Source organism: Idiotropiscis lumnitzeri, chromosome 3 (genome assembly GCF_059441095.1).
Source record: "Idiotropiscis lumnitzeri isolate Australia: NSW breed Sydney's pygmy pipehorse chromosome 3, RoL_Ilum_1.0, whole genome shotgun sequence".
Classification (NCBI taxonomy): Eukaryota; Metazoa; Chordata; class Actinopteri; order Syngnathiformes; family Syngnathidae; genus Idiotropiscis; species Idiotropiscis lumnitzeri.
In genome coordinates this window covers 29,701,559-29,720,455 of record NC_142393.1, presented here as the reverse complement: position 1 = coordinate 29,720,455, position 18,897 = coordinate 29,701,559, and the positions used below count along the sequence as shown (strand labels likewise).

The 18,897-nt window shown below is 41.2% G+C and overlaps 1 protein-coding gene across 2 annotated transcripts in view; it reads right to left on the bottom strand.

The window, feature by feature from the left end:
• Positions 1 to 18,681, bottom strand: part of LOC148340758 (interleukin-1 receptor accessory protein-like 1-B) — a 163,026-nt gene extending 144,345 nt beyond the window's left edge. Inside the window, exons 1-3 of one of the 2 annotated variants that reach the window (XM_088289170.1) lie at positions 18,507 to 18,681; positions 18,300 to 18,374; positions 20 to 114 (exon numbers count right to left, since the gene is read on the bottom strand). In XM_088289170.1, coding sequence (XP_088145296.1) covers positions 20 to 101 — 82 coding nt within the window. In that variant the 5' untranslated portion in view covers positions 102 to 114; positions 18,300 to 18,374; positions 18,507 to 18,681. Of the gene's footprint in view, positions 1 to 19; positions 115 to 18,299 lie in introns of both variants that reach the window. The other variant, XM_088289171.1, reaches the window with a different exon arrangement.
• Positions 18,682 to 18,897: the final 216 nt, after the last annotated feature.

Genomic DNA, 18,897 nt, shown 5'->3' with positions numbered 1-18,897 from the left:
CAGTAAAAGAAAGACTTACCTGAGCCTCTTTTTGACACCACTCTTAGACAATGGACCACAATTGCATGAAGTAGGACCAGAAAAGGTACGGATGCTTTCATTTTTTTCCCGGTCCTAAAGGAAATGTGAGAGCAAGAGTTATTATTTTGTAAATTCTCACTAAGGTGCCGGTGGAACCAGCAATGATGAATGGCTACGCCATACCTAAAGACAGAAAGATAAAAATTACAGTGAACATGTCAGTGCCACAAAGTGAGTGCGGCACAAAAAAAACTAGAAGGCAGGCAAGTCATAAAATGAAACAATTTTGAATTTTTGGGCTGTTTTTGTGGATCGAATAAACGCTCAAGCACATGCTGCTAGAAGGCGCAGGCCCAGTTCTTATTTCGGACAAATGACAAAGATGCTTTACAACATTTCCACAAAGCGGCATTAGAAAGCCTTTAAGAAGAACTCTGAAAAGCCACAATAGCCCCTGAGACCTTTGGAGGCATGCGAAACTGGCCAGCAGCCAAAGATGGCGACATGGCTCTGTTCTCTGTTTCAAAAGACCTTTTGTCGTCGTGCTCTTGCTCACTGCAACCAACCCTACCTCAGAAAAAGTAAGACGGCACCACTGTGAATTTTTTATCTTTTTATTAGTTCTGGGGCGCCACAGTGACTGTTTAGCACGTCCACCTCACCATGCAGAAGTTGTGGGTTTGAAGCTGGCCCCGGCGTTCCTGTGTGGTTTGCATGTTCTACTCCGCTTTCCTCCCACACTCTAGAAACATGCATGGCAGGATGATTGAACACTCCAAATTGTCCCAAGGTATGAGTGTGATCATGGATGGTTGTTTGTCTTTATGTGCCCTGCGATTGGCTGGCAACCAATTCAGGGTGTACGCTGCCTACTGCCCGAACACAGCTTGGATAGGCTCCAGCACCCGCGCAACCCTCGTGAGAAGAAGCGGTACAGATAATGGATGAATAATTACTTCTGGAATCTGCATCATTAGCACAAAATATGTGGGCTATTTCTTTGGATTGAAGATTAGAAGGAATTACCTAATCAGCATTGGTATCCTATCAGCATGTAATGCAGACCAAACATGCTTTTGCAATACATTTGTTTCTTGAGTTAAAGAACAGTAATAGCTGACGTTGTCTCAGACACCCAAAAAGGACACCATGTTACTGTATACAGTGTATGATGTTACAGAATAAGCAAATTAAGCTTGAGGCATTAAAGTTGACTAAAAGTGTCAGACATGGAGCGTGTATAGCCCAGAGAGGTAGGAGAGATGTGTTGCCATAGCAAGAAGAGCAGGCCAGTGTAAGATGTGAAAGAGGCGTCCGACAGCTGGAGGGAAATGGCTGCCCGAGCTCTGGCAAGACTGAAGCTGACTGAACATACTCATACTGCACCGCATGATCGCCTTTGTGAGCGGGAAGGCATTCATGAATTCAGGATGTTCCGAAAGATTTTCACATTGATTGCAGTAGTGAATACTTCTGATTAATCTACTGCGCTGAAGCGTGAAAGAACAGCCAGCATCTACTTGGGAGTCTTGAAAAAGCAAATCATCGTAAAACATGGAAAAAAATTGGACTAGAAATTACTAACTGTACCTCATTTCAAAAGCAAGGGTGTCCTTCACAAGAAATGTGTTGGATGAGTCCACTTGAGGGATTTTAATCAACCCAAAATTAGTCAACTCAAGGTCATGAACCAAAAAATGTGTCTGTCATCTCTAACATTTTGCATTCGGTCACGAAAAGAAGTGAGTGGTTTTCCCGCAGGGACACTGCACCTGACTGAAATCTCGCAAAGTGTGTCAGGTTTGGCAGCTACTTTTCATGAGTGGCCGACACTCAGCTACTGGTTCTCCAAATTTGAATCACAATTGCACAAAGTAACGACGTTGCTGATTGCAGTCGATCAAAATGCACATAAATCACATACAAATTGCATTTTAGCTTAAGTTTAAAAAGAATATCCATTCATTATCTAAGATGCTTATCCTCAATAAGGTCGCTAGAGCCAATCCCAGCTGTCTTCGGGCACTAAGCAGAGTACATCCTGAGCTGGTTGAGAGCCAATTGCAGGGTACACATAGACGAACAACTATCCGCGCTCACATTCACACCAAAGGACAATTTAGACCTACCAACCTACCATGCACATTTTTGGAATGTGGGAGGAAACCAGAGTACCCAGAGAAACCCCACGCAGGCACAGGGTACCCTCGAGGTCAGTGTCCCCTGAATTCTGTTATATATTTATTAATTAATTAAATTATTGATCTAAACGAGGCGGCACGGTGGACGACTGGTTAGCACGTTGGCCTCAGCGTGCACAAGCCGTGGGTTCGATTTCGGCTCCAGTCTTACTGTGCGGTGTTTGCATGTTCTCCCCGTGCCTGTGTGGGTTTTCTCCAGGTACTCCGGTTCCCTCTCACACTCCAAAAACATGCATGGCAGGTTGATTGGACACTCTAAAATGCCCCTAGGTGTGAGTGTGAGCGCGGATGGTTGGTCATCTTTGTGTGCCCTGCAATTGGCTGGCAACCAGTTCAGGGTGTCCCCCGCCTACTGCCCGAAGATAGCTGAGATAAGCTCCATGGTATTTCCTATGCTTTGTGCCACAAAGTTTGATTTCAACAACAATCACCTTCAGGTAGAGCACAAGCTTCCGCTAGTTTTGCGCTTTTTTCCTTTTACTTGCTCCCGACTAATGGTGTCTTTTGGATGACATGTCATCTCATTCCTTGCTCTGCAAGTGCCAGCCAGCACATCCCTCTGATTGGTCATTGGAGATGTCGAGTGCTGTCATCTCAGCAATCACTCCCTCTCCTTCCCAGGGCTAATCTGGTGCTCTATGCACATTTCACATGTAGCACATACGCACATGCACTGCATATGTGCATAAGCGTCCCCTCGTGCAAAAAATGTGGCACCCAATGGAAGATGAGGCCTGCATACACTGCATGTTCTGTGTTTAAAGAAAGGCATACCTGCTTAATTGGGGAACATTTTGGATTATGTGGCACACGGTTACATTAAAGTTGCAAACAACTACTATGCTTCTTGAGTCTGATTTCTTTTCGTTTGTAAGATGAAGAGAACAAATACCCTTGGGCAGTGAATCTCAAAGTGTGGTTGGCATACCGCACTGATGGAACATGTGGCTCCTACTGGTGGTATGCAAAATAATTACTGTGTATTGTTGCACTTACAGCATTAAATTTGCGTTGTTTCAAAAATGTAGTCATTTCAGATTTTCTGGGAGGCCTTAAAGGCAACCAATCAAGTGTGATTGGCTGAGGGACTTGAAGGGCGCAGAGGAAGCAGATAGTGTCTGCATATCACACCACAGATTTATACATGAATGCACCGGAAAGAATTTCAGTAAATTACTGGCAGCAGGGATTGTTATTTTCAAATGACCCCTGGGCTGAATTTTTCAAATCTGCAGTATCAATAAGCTTCACTCTTGACTGTTCTGTTATTGGTCTCTGAGTAATTACTCAAATTAATTTTCAATTGATTTAAGAAATAGTATAGTTTGCAGATTCTACTACCCTGATGTCATTTCTAACAATAAAATGAATAAGTTCGTCAAAGATGCATGCTCATAATCAGAGGAGAGTTATCTCAGAAAAGGATACCGTTAATGTACCGGTTCAATAAGCAGTATCGCAATAGTAATAGTATCGATAAAATCATCTTGATACCCAACCGTATGCAACATCAATTTGACATCAAAATCCCATAATGATATACTGCAACTCAAAATACAGTTTATATGATACTACTACTCTTAACCATACTGTTTATGTATGCGATGCCAAAATGATATTCTCATTTACACTTTTCTTGTTGAAATATTAGAACTCTCACCTTTTTTTTTAATAATGTAATTGTCTTGCAACTACAACAATTGTAATGCAAAATGATGAGATGAAAATAAATAATTTGAACAAATTACTATTATTCTGTTAAACGTAATATAAACAATTATTATTTTAGTGTAATAGACAACTTGATTAGAAAAACAAGACTTGAACATGCAGTTGGGCTGCAAAAAGCACTTCTGTGATGTGAGATGCACATTTTCTGCTTGTGTTTCCCGCTGACATTTTCGGATTGATTGCATTTGTGTCATCGTGCAGTGCGCAGTGACGTTGCAATGTCACCCCTCCATCCCTCTTCAGTCTCCAGGTATAACCATTCACACATTCACAAGAGTAATAAAACATTTATATTCGAGTAGCAGTCGCACATTGCCACAGAGTCACTGCCTTTAGACTTTGGACGTTGTTTGAGACAGCACTTTTCCACCTACAGGGTACTCAAAGCACTTCACACGGACTTCTCTTCCACCTACGAATGACACAGGATCAGGAGCGACAATTCAGTATCTTGAGAGATGACCACTCGGACACTGACAATGAACGCCCCCCCACCGAGGAAAGAGTGCATGATAGCATCACAAGTCAAATGCCATCTCAATATGCACAGAATTGCTGATTTATTTATTGTTTTGTTTTTAATGAAAATGTGATGAACTGAAACAATCAGCCATACCAGTCACACCTGCTCTGAAACGAAGCACTTAGTTTAGCTTTTAGCGATGCATATGCAGCCTGTTACATGTAAAAAAACACAATGTACATCAATTATTCTGCATCATTAAGTCAAGATGGAAAAAATTTAAGAAACACTGTTAGAGAGTAACATTATGTAATTTTGAGAACATTTATTGTGCTCATCTCAAAGTCAAAATCAATCCTAGGGACTGTATTTTGATAACAAATAACTTGCTATCGCTAGCTTGGTGTCCCAGCGACACCTTTTGGGACGGTCTCAGCCATTCAACATCGGAAAAACGAACAAATATGCGCATGACAGTTTTGTTGTTCTTGGTTTTGATCTGGCTCAAATGCAAACTGCTATGCTTGTGTACTTTAAAGGCGTACCCACTACCCAGGATATCTTGAGGAGATTTTCAGAACAAATCAGAAATTAGTTTACCCCAAATTGCCTGGATTTAAAAAAAAAAAAAAGCAATCTTTGAGAGAAAAACGCCATAACAAACAACTGTTGTCACCTTAATCTCATGATCAAATTGTTTTTGTCCACTTCTGCCTTCTCCTCTCACCAACAGCAGTTCCTCCGTGCTCATCCAAAAGTCAATTATTGTTGAGGAGGGCTCAGGAGGAAAAATGGTGCCCTGTTGACTCTCAGAGTTAACCCCAAGGAACGCCTCTCATACACACACACACACAAACAATTCTGTAATAGGCAACAGAGGTTGTACGAGCACTCTCCAGACGGTTATTGAGATGGGGATTTTATGGCTCTTTACTCTCTGTCTCTCCCACTCTCTGTCTGTCACAAGAATGTGTTCAAATCGGAATGGTTGTGACTGAAGCTTTCGAGTGTTCAATGCCCATGGAGGACCAAACATGAATGTGGACAGGTAGCAGACGTCTTTGATACTCAGGCATTGTCACTCCTCCGCCTTTTGTTCTCCATTGTCCTCAAACAAATGCAAACACTGATCAGCCAAAGCGCCAAGGGTGAGGGACATTATCCATCCATTATCCAATCTGCTTATCCTCACAAGGGTCGCAAGCACACGGGAGCCTATTGAAGCAGTCTTTGGGCAGTCGGCGGAGTACACCCTGACCTGGTTGCCAGCCAATCGTAGGGCACACAGTGTCCAAACAACCTACCATGCATGTTTTTGGAATGTGGGAGGAAACTGGAGTACCCGGTGGAAACCCACGCAGGCACAGGGAGAACATATAAACTCTACAAAGAAACCAAACGCAACATCTCTGCACTGTGAGGCAGATGTGCTAACCAGTCCACCACCGTGCCGCCTGCTGGGACATTATTTACAATGTGTATAAAATCCGAATGATTTTCAAATCCTCAATTACCGTATTTTTACGGCCATAAGACGCGGTGCATCAAAGGGCACAACACCAGTTGAGGGTGCTATTCACATATTTAATGCATATATTGGGCTCTCCGCACGCGCACCAGCTGAGCTAGCCAGCTCACCCGAGCTCAGCTCAGCTCAACTCACGCTAGCTGCAGCCAGCTCACCCAAACTTACGCTAGCAGTAGCCAGCTCACCAGGCTGCCAGAGGTATCACCCCAAGTCAAAGACAGATGTCTTTAAACTTTAAGGAATTACTGCCAATAAGACTGACTCTGAGTAATAAGAGGCGTCATAGCTATACGTCTACTAAACAACGTCAGGGGAGGGACTTCACTGGTCACCAAACTCCTTAGAGTCACGGTTTCAAATCAAAACCAAAAAAAAACTCAGCATACAAGCAAACAATGAAACAAAGAAATAAGATTAACACAAAACATGTATCTCTCATGCCATCTATATACCCAAAAGAAATAAAAATAACACAAAAAGATTAAAGCAATGGCTTCTTGGGAGCCACTCAGACTCAGCCAATCACATGGCTGTTTAGAGAGATGTGCATGTTGTGCTTTGGGCTTTTTGCAGTCTGTTGTCTAAACCTGGGACGTTTCTTGCTTGCAATAACAAAAATGATAAGACAGACTACAACATTGTGGACAGCTGCCCTTTTGTCCAGCTTTCTCCTACACCATCACGCAAACACCATAGTCACATAATGTATAAGTCACGGTCAATTAGAAGAGTAGATGACTCAGACTTTGTCCAGCAGGGTGTGCTAACATGCACTCCGAACAGCCCAATGTGTAAAAGGGTTGATGGTTGAGCGTGATGCTCAGTCCATATAATGGGCGCGGCGCCTCGTTTGTTTTGGGGTAGATTTGGGACTTTAAAGTGCGCCCTATGGACCGGAAAAATATGGTGTATATACACTACAAAGACAAGGTACCCTATTTAATGTCAAACCTTCTTTTTCGTTGTTTTTTGGGGGGAATGTGGGGAGACTACGAAACAGACTACAATAATTTAAAGCATTTTCAATTGATATTCAATTGGATACAGTGCAAAGGAAATAAAAAAAATAACAATTTAACGTGAAAAAAAGATCAGATTTAACAAAAAATCCGATATGGGAATCACACCCAGAGTGAACGTAGGCTTTGTATAATCAGTTCCAAAATGCTTAATGATTGTTTTTAAAAGGAAAGGTAATACATTGCAGTGGTAAACACGCCTCTGCCCCAGCTTTTTAACGTGTTGCAAGCATGAAATCAACTAATTTGTTCCAAATTTGCAACAAAAAACCCCAACACAAGTGTATCAGTTTGAACATTCATTACACTGTCTTAGTACAGTGTTCAAATTTAAATTATTCTGTTTTTATTTACATTTTACAAGACATCTTATGGGGTCGCTGATGGTGTAGTGGCACAATCTCCTGACTTGGGCAGTGTGGGATTGGTTCCCACTCCGAGACGTTGCTTGTGTGTGCCCTGAGACAGGCTGGTGGCCAGTTCAGGGTGTAGTCGGCCTTTTGCCCAAAGTCAGCTCCTGCAACTCTGCACACAATGAGTGGTGTTGAAGATGACAAAAAAAAAATCCTATGGCAAACAGAACTTAACTTCACCACTTTGGAATATGCATGCCCAAATATATACAATTGTACTAAGTTGCAAGAGCATAGTTTCCCCTTTGGTAGCTAAACGTACCTAAAAAAAAAACACCTGCAGAGGTACCTCTAGATTTGCTGAACACACATTGCCAAGCCATTATTACAATTTAGAAAATTGAAAAAATTATAAACTGACAGGCAAGCAGCAGATGGGTTGATTTCATAATGAGATTGGAATCATTTTTGCAAAGTTTGTCACAAGCAAAATGCGGAAGAAAACAGTTAAATAAGAGATGGGTATGAGATTTGAGATAAACTTTATGAGATATGGTAGAGAGCGTCAGTTTTGTATTTTATGTCTTGAGTGCTGTTAATTACCATCCAGGCCAACAAAAATAAAAATAAAAACAAAATCATGTTAGGCCCGCTTTGCCTATTTTTTGCTTGTTTATTTTTTTCTTCTCATTATTTTATTTTTATTGTTATTGTAATTATTTTAGTTTTTTTTTTCTTTCTTCATGTTCAAAAATGAAGGTTCAGCAAGTTGTGGAGAGGTCGATCCAGTTGTGAGTCCTTGGGCTGCCTGCTAACAAGATTCGAGTTTATTCCCACTCTGTGTCAGAGAAGTTCGGTGTACAATGAATGCACTGTTGGCTATTCGAGGACGGGAGCTTTGAGGGTTAAGGGGAAATTCTGCGGGCATTTCTTCAGGGAGGAGGCGAAAGGTAATGAGAGGATAAATGGGGGTTTGAGTGAATTTCAACCATGTCAGAGAGCCTCATGGCACCTGGGGGAGCCAACAAGATTGTTTGTAGTGAAGATTCCGCACGCCAAATGTTACTGTAGGGCAGACCTTTAGCTGGACTAGAATAAAGTGGAATTGCACATCCACTACAGTAAGCGACAGAGGCACTCTCATTGTCAGAATGTGCACAGTGAGTTTAAACAATGTTAATAAAATTTTTCAGCACATTTCTTTTTTTGTTTGTTTCCTTTAATGATAATAAGGATATGTCGAGATGTACTTATAACATTTTTTATAGATAAATGATTTATAGTCATGGTGGAGAGTCGGGGGGGGACAAGAAATATTTTTTTCTTCTGGGGGGTGGGCTATAAGAGAAAATAATTGAGAAACACTGCTTAGTGGAGGGTGGGCCACTGGCCGATTGGTGGAGACGTCCACCTCACAGTATGGATGTGTTGGGTTTGATTGGGGCTGCGGCCTTCCTGTGTGGAGTTTGCATGTTCTCCCCGTGCCTGTGTGAATTTTCTCCACATACTCCGGTTTCCTCCCACATTCCAAAGACATGCATGGTAAGTTGATTTGATGTTCTAAATTGTCATTTGGTGTGGGTGGATGTGAGCGTGGATGGCTGTTTGTCCTTGTGTGCCCTGCGATTGACTGGCAATCGGTACAGAGTGTATACTCCAATTAAATCCCCCATTTTGGTCAAGAAGAAAAAAATTTTTTTTAAAGGTCATTGACTTTGCCAATTTTGCCAATAACACACAAGGAATTTGTAGCTCATTATTCTTTTCATTCTTATACTACAACAAAATACATATGTAACAAACACAAAGATATACTGAATGTATACACAAATCTACAAAGTACAGAAAATCAGGAAGAAATAAAATGTGTAATAGTACAGTAATATTGTCCAACGACAGCGCATACATTTTTTAGCAATCAATGCTACAATGACAAATGTAGTGATAACAATAGAACCGAGTTGTGACAAATGATACCGCAGTGATTAAATATAAATGGCAGTGATGAATTACAGGGAGAGTAAAGCTCTTTCATTATCTGATAGCAAACCATCAGCCTCGAAAGCACCAATTTTATGGTACTTAAGGTCGAAGCGCAGGAAAAGACATTTTTTTTAAACTACCACCATCTTCTACATTAGTTTTTAGAAGGTAAGAAAAGGCATGAGAGCTCCAAACAGAGTCCATGAGTCAAATCAGCAATCAAATCTTGCCTACTCGTATTGTGATTTGAGTTACATTACAGATCTAAAATGAAGCAGTCGCAAATATGTTTGGTAGATTATTTGGAAAAGTCTCCAGAAATCTCTTTCTTCACCCTTTCAGAATTTCAGAACCGGAAAGTGTCTGAATTTGCATTCAATATTTTCAGAACAATATTGCGCACAGCTCGCTACAAAGACAATATGCAACAGGCAACACACAGTAAGTCTTTGGGGGTCATAGGGCTGTCAGGACGAAGAACTGCCCTTGACAGTCTGGACACTGGAACATGAACATACCATGCAAAATTCAGCTCACGAATCAGTCCTGTGGCAAAGATTTCATGACAATTTTGTTTTGGTAGGAGCAGTGTGGTGCTGTGAGGACACATCTCAGTCACTGCAAAATCATGACTCGTCATCTTGAAGGGTAATCAAAATGCAGACAGATACTGAGATAAAATTCTGCAACCAGTGGCTGTCTCTTATCTCCACACTGGCCGCCAACAGTTCGGCATCTGCCTTATTTTTGTTTTTTTTACATTAGCAACATAATGCAGATTCATTTTTTGTCCTTGGCTACTCAAGTGTTAAAAGTACATGCAGACAAAAAAAACTCTTCCCAAATACAGTGTGATAATCAAATAGCACTGCGACCACCAATATGCTCAACTGCTAAAATGATGAGACGTGTTAGTTGCTGCTGAGATGCAAATAAGCTTCCAACATGATGATGGACGACCGGCTTCTCCTTACACGGCAGCTGGAATTGAATACTGGAGGGACAAGAAGGGGTATGTCCCGAGGCCCTTTGTGTAAAGTGGTCTGTAAATCAAGCACCCGGTTGTGAGCCAAATCTTTTGCGACTGGAAAACCACCACTAAACTGATTCCGGCACCATATGAAGGATACCTGAGCTGCTTAACATGTTTCTGGATGACTGCCGTAACCCAAACTAGAGATTGGCATAGGACATGCGCACGGCTGTCGATTAGAATGAGAATCTAGAGTTTCATTTAACAGATGAATCTTTTAAGTGCACCAATTTTGCACAATTCAAAATTCGACCAAAATTGCTTTCAAAGTCTCACAAATACTCAAGGTTTGAACCAATGTGACGGACAGAACTTCATGTGAGATCTTCTCATGTCTCGTGTAACTTCAGCACATCTTCCCTGCTGGGGAGCATTGAAAGAATTAAATGTGTGTTTTATTGCGATTTTACTTTTGGGGATGCCACCACATTGTCAAGCTCGCCGGTGGGCGAGGAGGAGGGGGATCCAAAAAGCGAGGAAGCAGGGCTAAGGGTGACTTAAAGGGGATTTATTAAACAAAACAAAACCAAAAGGCAAACAAGGAACTAGGGCAAACAAACGTGGCAGGGTGCAAAATGGCAAAGACGAACTAAACGTGACCTAACAGAACAAGAAGGCAGAGGAACAAGGACAGGGACAAATACTAGGGATCAGGGCATGAACTAGAGCGAGAGCGAGAGCGAGAACATGAGCGTGAGTGGGATCAGGGAGCAGTCGTGACAGTCCGAATGGAGTAATGTTCCGACGCTGAGCTGTCGGGATGGGGTGGTTAAATAGTCCAGTAATTATGGGAGCAGATGGAAGTCAGGTGTGCGAAGCTGACGGGGAACAGGTGCGTGGCTGGTGGGGACGGAGTGCTGAGGGGAAACGCCCCTACTCAGCTGACAGAAACCAAAACAACAACAAAGACATGGAAGACGCGAAAACAACAACAAAAACCCTGCCATGACCGACACGGATCATGACACACATCAGGGTAATAATATTTTTTTATTTTTCTTTAAGATGTTTTTATTTCTTTTTTTAATTTTGTTCTTCCAATTCACTTACTATGGTATTAATTTTATTATTAATTTATATATTAATTCCTTTCAATTGAATTTTGATTAGTTTTATGTTTTTTAAGCAACATTAAAAAAAAGGTCACAGTAAGTATTCTGTAATAAAAACTCAGCAAAGATTTTCATTTTAAATGTATAATCAGGTGAGCAACTGTCAACAAAACAAAAACAGGTACAAACACAGCAGATTTTAAAGTGCAATAAGTATGTAATATTACTTTTAAGGTTAAAAAAATAAAATCATTCATAAGACACATGCTGTATGGGGTTTATTTTTATTTGTATCTAAACAAGATACTGGCTTTTATCTGTGACAGTCATAGTCATATTGGATGGTCAGATAGACAGACAGGTATACAGATTATTTTCAGCGAAAACTTGTGTTTGGGTGTTGACAGTTTGATTGTCTGGGAATCTGCAAAGTTGTTTTGAATAATTGTATTGGTTTCATATTTAACTTTAATTTCTTCCCTCTTGAAACATAAAGCATAAAGTGGACATTTGTAGTGATAGTAGTAATGCCACGTGCGACAATGACGTGATGACATCTTCAAGTGAAGTTTCCATGAAATGAGATCAAAACGCCTCACCTCATTTCCCTACGTTATTTCTACCGCCTCCAAATCACTCTGTAGATATGAGATAAGAAAAAGATGCGTCTATGGCCACTACACTCTGGACCACATTTACTTCCATAAACACAACGTTTTGAATAACGTCTTTTCTTCCGTGCATGAGGATCACTGGGAGAGATTTAGGGAGTATTAAAAAAAGTATTCGAGTTGCATCGCCTGCATAGGAACGGAACACTTTTGTAACCCGATTACCGCCTGTTTACTGGTTATCCAAAATGTAGCAAAAGTGACTTTTTGCGCATGTTTTGGCAACATTACTGCCAATATTTGTTGTAAGTATGTGCGTTTATATTTTTAGATCTTTATGTTCAATATATTTTTATGCGGCGGCACAGTGGGCGACTGGTTAGCACGATGGCCTCACAGTGCAGAGGTGGGATCGATTCCGACTCCGGCCTTCCTGTGTGGAGTTTGCATGATCTCCCTGTGCCTGCGTGGGTTTTCTCTAGGTATTCCGGTTTCCTCCGACATTCCCCAAAAAGATATGCAGGGACTAAGTCGGAATGCCCAGTAAGGCCTAGCGCATGTAACTCTGCAAGAAAATGACAACAGCCAAATAAATGCGAAACTAGACTTTTGCTGACACGAACATGATGTGCCGCCCAATTTTATGCCGAGCATACGGGTGCCAGTCTACCTAAATAGAATCCATGGTGTTCATGTCTTTGGGCTTGAAAGACAAATACAATGCTAATTCAAATTCTATTAAAGGCTTTGACCTCAAACATCGGCTGCTTCTGGCGATAAAAAAAGACTTTATTTTGAGGTCAGTGATCCCACCTTTAGGAGGTAATTTCAACAGAGCAGGCGCAGCATGAGAATTTTCCACGGGAATTTTCTCCCTGTTACAAATGACCATTTCAATGTGTGCAATGTGGACTACAACCAAGTTATTTTCAGCTGTGAAAAATGGCAAAATAGAGTTTGTGTCGGATGCATTTGATCCTGCTCAATGCCATGACACAGTTGCTGAACTCACATAGACCGACATACATTTATATTTGATGCCGCTTAAAGAAAAAGCCACTGGCTATGGCAGCTATAGTATGCGTTGAAACTGCAAATAACAGTTAAGCCAATGTTTATTATTTAGTTATGTTCTACCTTTTCCAAGTGAGATGCTATGAGGAATTGTTTGTTGATCTCTTTGCTCATGTTTCTCTTAGCAGGATTTAAGCAAACAATACATAACTGAACCCATGGAATTTTGTGGAGAAGTGATGTACCAAAGAGGAAGCCATTATTTATTTATTTTTTTTGTAAAGATCCAGAACAGGGATGAGGTCATTTGCACCCACACTTGAACTGGATGTTGGTTTAATAACAAATTTTTTTTAAATGGCTGGGTTTTCTTCATACATGCAGTTAGTGATGCCCTATGAGAACCCCCAGAGCAGCGCTCAGAAAAAATTGTGGGCCCCTTCGATTATTTAAGTTGCCCATCCCTGCGCTTCAAAATTTTTTTAGAGACAGGAACTTATTTTCACTGTTTGCTATTTGCCCATGACATTACCCGTGATCGTGGTTCGAATGTTTTCATTTGCAGCATTTCAGGGGCATATTTCCCCCTAAAAATTGGCTTGAATACCAAAATGTACTACCTTAACAGCATTAAACTCTTGACATTTCACTGAACTTTCATGAAGAAAACATTTGAAAAGTAGCTGTGAAATTATTGTTAAAATTAAATATGGCTGGAAAGAATCAGGATATTTTTGCCATTTCCAAGCTCAGAGTAACCAATAAGTAAAACGTAATCGCCTGCACTGAGATAAAAAAAAAAAAAAGATTGTCCATTGAGGAACAGAAAAAGGTAGAATGGATAGACATTGGTATTCATCTTTGGCAGATGTGCCTCTTCTTTGTCTATCCAGACACATCGTTATCTATGTGAGCTGCCATACTTGTCGATTCATGACATGACAGAGGCAACGAAAATAAATAGCTCTTAGTTCGATCAATGCCGAATGATTGTGAATTATGATGGAACAAGGGGGTGTGTGGAGGGGAGAAAGATTCTATCTGGATTGGATTTTCAAAAGAATTAACTAGGGCTGCACCCATCATCGTGTATGTGGTTCGTCATTTCTAATGTTGACATCGCACAATGGGTCACATCTTTGGTGGCAGGGATGGAAGCACTGCACAGCATTTGTTATGGTTACACACCAGGATCACGTCTGGGTTTTTCATTTCCTTCGGAGTCATGAATGTAATTTAATAGCCCGCATTGAGGCGCACTCCACCTCTCAACGTCCTCTTTAGTGTTCCTAAAAAAAAAAAAAATCTGTATCACTTGCTCCAATCAATCCATACAAAGGTCTGGATTGCCGGGTGAGACAGCACTTTTTTTCCTGCCCAATTAATGAACCCTTTTATCCGAAAGCCTTTGAATAACTCTTCAATGCAAAACCACGTCCAACAGGAGCTGGTAACAGCTCCTTGAAAATTAAAAGTATCAATCAACAGAGGCAAGGAAAAGCTTTTGATGTCTTTGGAGAGTGCTGTGCCTGCCCACTGAGAGGCTTGTATAAAATATGTACGTATTTGCAAAGAACGAGAGCAGTGGACACTGAGGTAGACTGGTGCATAGGGCAGGAGTCAATTCCAAGAACATAAAAGCTGAGGTTGTTTAATATGTCAGAAAAATGCAATCACTTGTCCCCAAAATGTAGGTGGACGTCTCTACCTATGACCACATCAACTTCTAAAAATATTGCCCCAATATTTTGGATTGTATGGACGACACGTTTCTCGAAATAGTGAGAGACATTACATAAGTGTCGGCAACTAAAGAGCCATATGAAACGTTTCATAAAATATTCCACGGGAGCCACAAACTCATTGGACAGAAGATACATTTTCATTTCCTTTTTCTTTTAATCTGTAGCAAACAACCCTGACTGAAGCGATGTGTCTGTGCATCTGCCATATTGTCGGCAAACAATATTTATAAAAGAATGACATAAAATGATATAATGCCAGTAAAAGAAAGAAATGGAATTAATCCTATAAGTGCATGCTTGATGATACATCTCCGAGGAGCAAGTAAACGAGACATGTTCCCAATTTGCTTCACTTTGCCAGATCCGATACGGATGCAGCATCGACATACTGAAAAGTGTCTAAGAAATATTTTGTCGATGATAACATTTGCAGAGATGGGCATTTTACCCAATTTTGCCAGTCTGTCCTCCATCAACGACCTGGGCATCATTCCATCATCGTTGCGCCGACCTTATTTACAAAATAATCTTCCTGAATCCCTGTCCGCCCTCATCCTTTTAAAGTGCCTCCGTCCTTGCATTTGACCAGTCCCATGCATGCATTTTATGTGCCCTCCTTAAGGCTGGGCTTTGGTGACGGGTCCACTTTGGATGTTTACGTCTCAGCGAGACCAGCCCCACCAATGCTTGACATGATTCCAGCTGTTCGTTTCAGTTCAGAAAAAAAAGCCTTAAATACCCTTTACAGAACGGGAAGATGATCAGTTTAAGACACGTACCTCTTAGAAGATTGTCAATGGTGGTTGGAGAGCTTAACTAATAAGAGCAGTTTGACCCAGCGAAAATCAAAGTACACATTAATGGAGTGTTCGTGTCCTTTGTAATTGACGTAGATCAGTGAGAGGAACCCGTTCCCATGAGGTATTATGAATTTCATGCAGTGTGGGCGGCATGGTGGAAGACTAGTTATCATGTCCGCCTCACAGCGCAGAGGTTGCGGGTTCGAATCCGGCCCTGCTGTGGGGGTTTTCATGTTTGCCCCATGCCTGCGTGGGACTTCTCCGCTTGCTCCCACATTCCAAAGACATGCACGGTAGGTTAATCGAATGCACTAAATTGCCTCGAGGTGTTATTGTGAGTGTGAATGGTTGTTTGTCTTTGAGTGCTCTGCGATTGGCGGGGAACCATTCCAGGGTGTACTGCCCGAAGACGGGGAATAGGCTCCAGCATGTCTCGTGAGGATAAGCGGATCAGATGGTGGATAGATGGATGTCATACAGTGTCAAGGCTGGAGGACATTATCTTCATCTGAATCAATTTCTGAGTGAGAGCACTTGACTCAGCTCAATATCTACCTGCTGGCTGGGCCTACGTTAAGTGCTGACTGCTACTAACCAATTAATTCATGTGAGAATGTATGCTCCTGTGGCAAAGCTTGAATCAACATATTTACAAACATAGCAGAGAACCTGTAGGCCATACAAGAACCAGGTCATTCCAACTACACATGAAAATAGACAGCTCAGTTGCATGGGTTTCTATTTTTTTCTACTAAAGCAACGCATGACTCCAAATTCATTTTACATTATTCTATTAGGCAGTGCGTATAAATATTAATTGTGAAAATATCCATGGTATTTGCTTGACTGAAAAAAGGTTGAAGCCGATTAGGTATCAAAATAATGAAATAACCTGTACGCTGCCATATTGGACATTTTTGACCACTTCACGCAATCACTGTGACTTCTGCTGTGAGGTAACCCGCTACGGTTCACCTTGGACTTGTTTTCTAGTCTATTGTGCTTTCATAATATCATATGGAGTTGTCAAATATTGCCATAATTTAGATGCCACTCCTAATTTAATGTGCAATGGTCCACCACGGTGGCATAATGTCGGAATAAATCGTCACCAAAATACATGTGGACTTGTAGGTTTGTTATAATCATAGACAGAAAATATGAGAACAAATCTCGCGATATTTTTTTATCCTCTTCAATTCGTAAGGTTGCCTGTCTGAGATGTCTCATAGAGAAAAAAACAGTAAATTACATAATGTACAAACATTAAAAACGTGAACAATTATCTTCCAAAATGTATGCGCTTGTGTGTAGGCATGTGATAATCATAGTCAAGGGCTTAGCCAGAAATGTTTCAGTGGGGTGTCCAGGGTGACACAACACTTCAGTGAGGGATGGCCTGGGTTGGACCTGCGTACGTGTGTGCGTGCCTCATTCTTTTTTTCATGCCATCCTTAGGCAGGGCTTCAAGAAATAAAATTCAGAAATGTCCAAAATAATGCCCACCACACTTACAGTATAATCAAGCAGGAACAAGTCTAAGTAAAAAGCAATGTTTTGCTGAGCTTCATCTACTAGATAATGCCATTTTCTTTGCTGTTGTTTCAAATCATTTCTAAAATCTACAATAAGACAAAAATCTCTTAATACGTAATAATTCCAACTGTTGCTTGTGCCTGATCGTTTTATGAGTGGGTGTGCAAGGTATACTGTCTTTGCACATTTAATTTAATGAAAACGAGACGGTTTATGGTGTGATAAACAACGGACATGCAGTTAATATATATAAAAACATGTGTCTGAGTATCAAGAAGTCAACTAATATTGCATCCATGTGAACATCACAGATATAAAAAAATTCCCCTAGGTATGGGGGTGGCCAGTGAGTGACAAGGGTTGACCAAGGCCAAACCTGGCCACCATGCAACTCTGCCCCTGGTTATAGTCTAAAAATATTACAACGGAACTTGCACTATTTTTTTTAATTGTATTAATGTTGTTTGCATATATCCATATCAATGAGGCACAGTGATTAAGTGTAACTGTCTAAAATGTCCAATACGACACTGACAGGGTATGTCATTATTTTGATACTTAATTGGCTTCGACAGTTTTCCCCAGGGAATCAGATGCCATTGATGTTTTTATTTTTAATATTCTTACACATTGCCTAACAGAATGAAGGAAAATTAATTTTGAGTCATGCGTTGCTTACCGAAAGATCCCACAGATTAAGATCTATGAGAGAGGGTAGTGATGATGGATTGTTGAACCTTTCACACATCAGATCCTACAGGTGAAGAGATGCGGTGATTCTTTTACTCATATACTGCTTAGTATACCTTCGCTAATTGATCTGCACACTCTACATCAACGTTGTAGACCACCTAAATCACCAAAATTGTTTTTGGCACAGATACGGTATCCACATCCATGTTTACAACCATAAGCCAGCATTTACCCAAACAGACACCATGGAAGGTGCGTTCACTGACGATTGAAGAGACTGGAGCATGTGGCTGTACTGCAGTCACGAATTGTCTGCGTACTGGATTTGAGGTACATATTTAAAAAAAAAAAAACAGCCAGTGGATCTGACGCGTAACGGGTTTATTGCAGCATTTTGGTTGACTGTACGACAAACGCACCGGCAGTAATCGATAAACATGGTCGGCGAAACGAAACAATTCAATTTCAATTTTGGAACGATAGCGACACGAGTTATACCAAAAATGTTTAACTTACCTTCACACAGTTTCCGAATGGTTAGGATCTTCACGCTGTACTCACACAGCCATTGCGGGGGATCAGTGCCCTGTTCTGCACAATAGAGCCCCGTTAAAAAAATCGAGTTAGGGAATCAAAAAACAAGTATCAACTCCCCAAAGTAGTGCAATTCTCCAAAAATCACAGCGTCGTTTCAAAAATTACATATTGCCAAAGCGTGCACACCTGCAGTCTGTCATCAAAGAGCAGCAAAGAAGAGAATTACGATAGTGAAAAAGCCCGGCCGAGAACACCACCACTAACATCGATATGGCGGGATGCAATCGGTGTGATCATTCCGTAAAATCGGTCATGCCTGTTCTCGCTCAGTACCACACTGGAGCGGATGTCCCGAAGTGACGACGCGCCGGGCTTGGATGCTCTCTCTCTCTCTCTCTCTCTCTCTCTCTCTCTCTCTCTCTCTCTCTCTCACTCTCGCCCCCTCTCTCTCTCTCTCTCTCAAACTAAACTATGACTCAAAAGCGGCCCGTGACATAGCGGTGCGCACAAAAAAAAAAAAGAATACGTCTGTCACTATTGTCAGCGTGGACCGCATTTACGAGCTCAACTGCAGCCA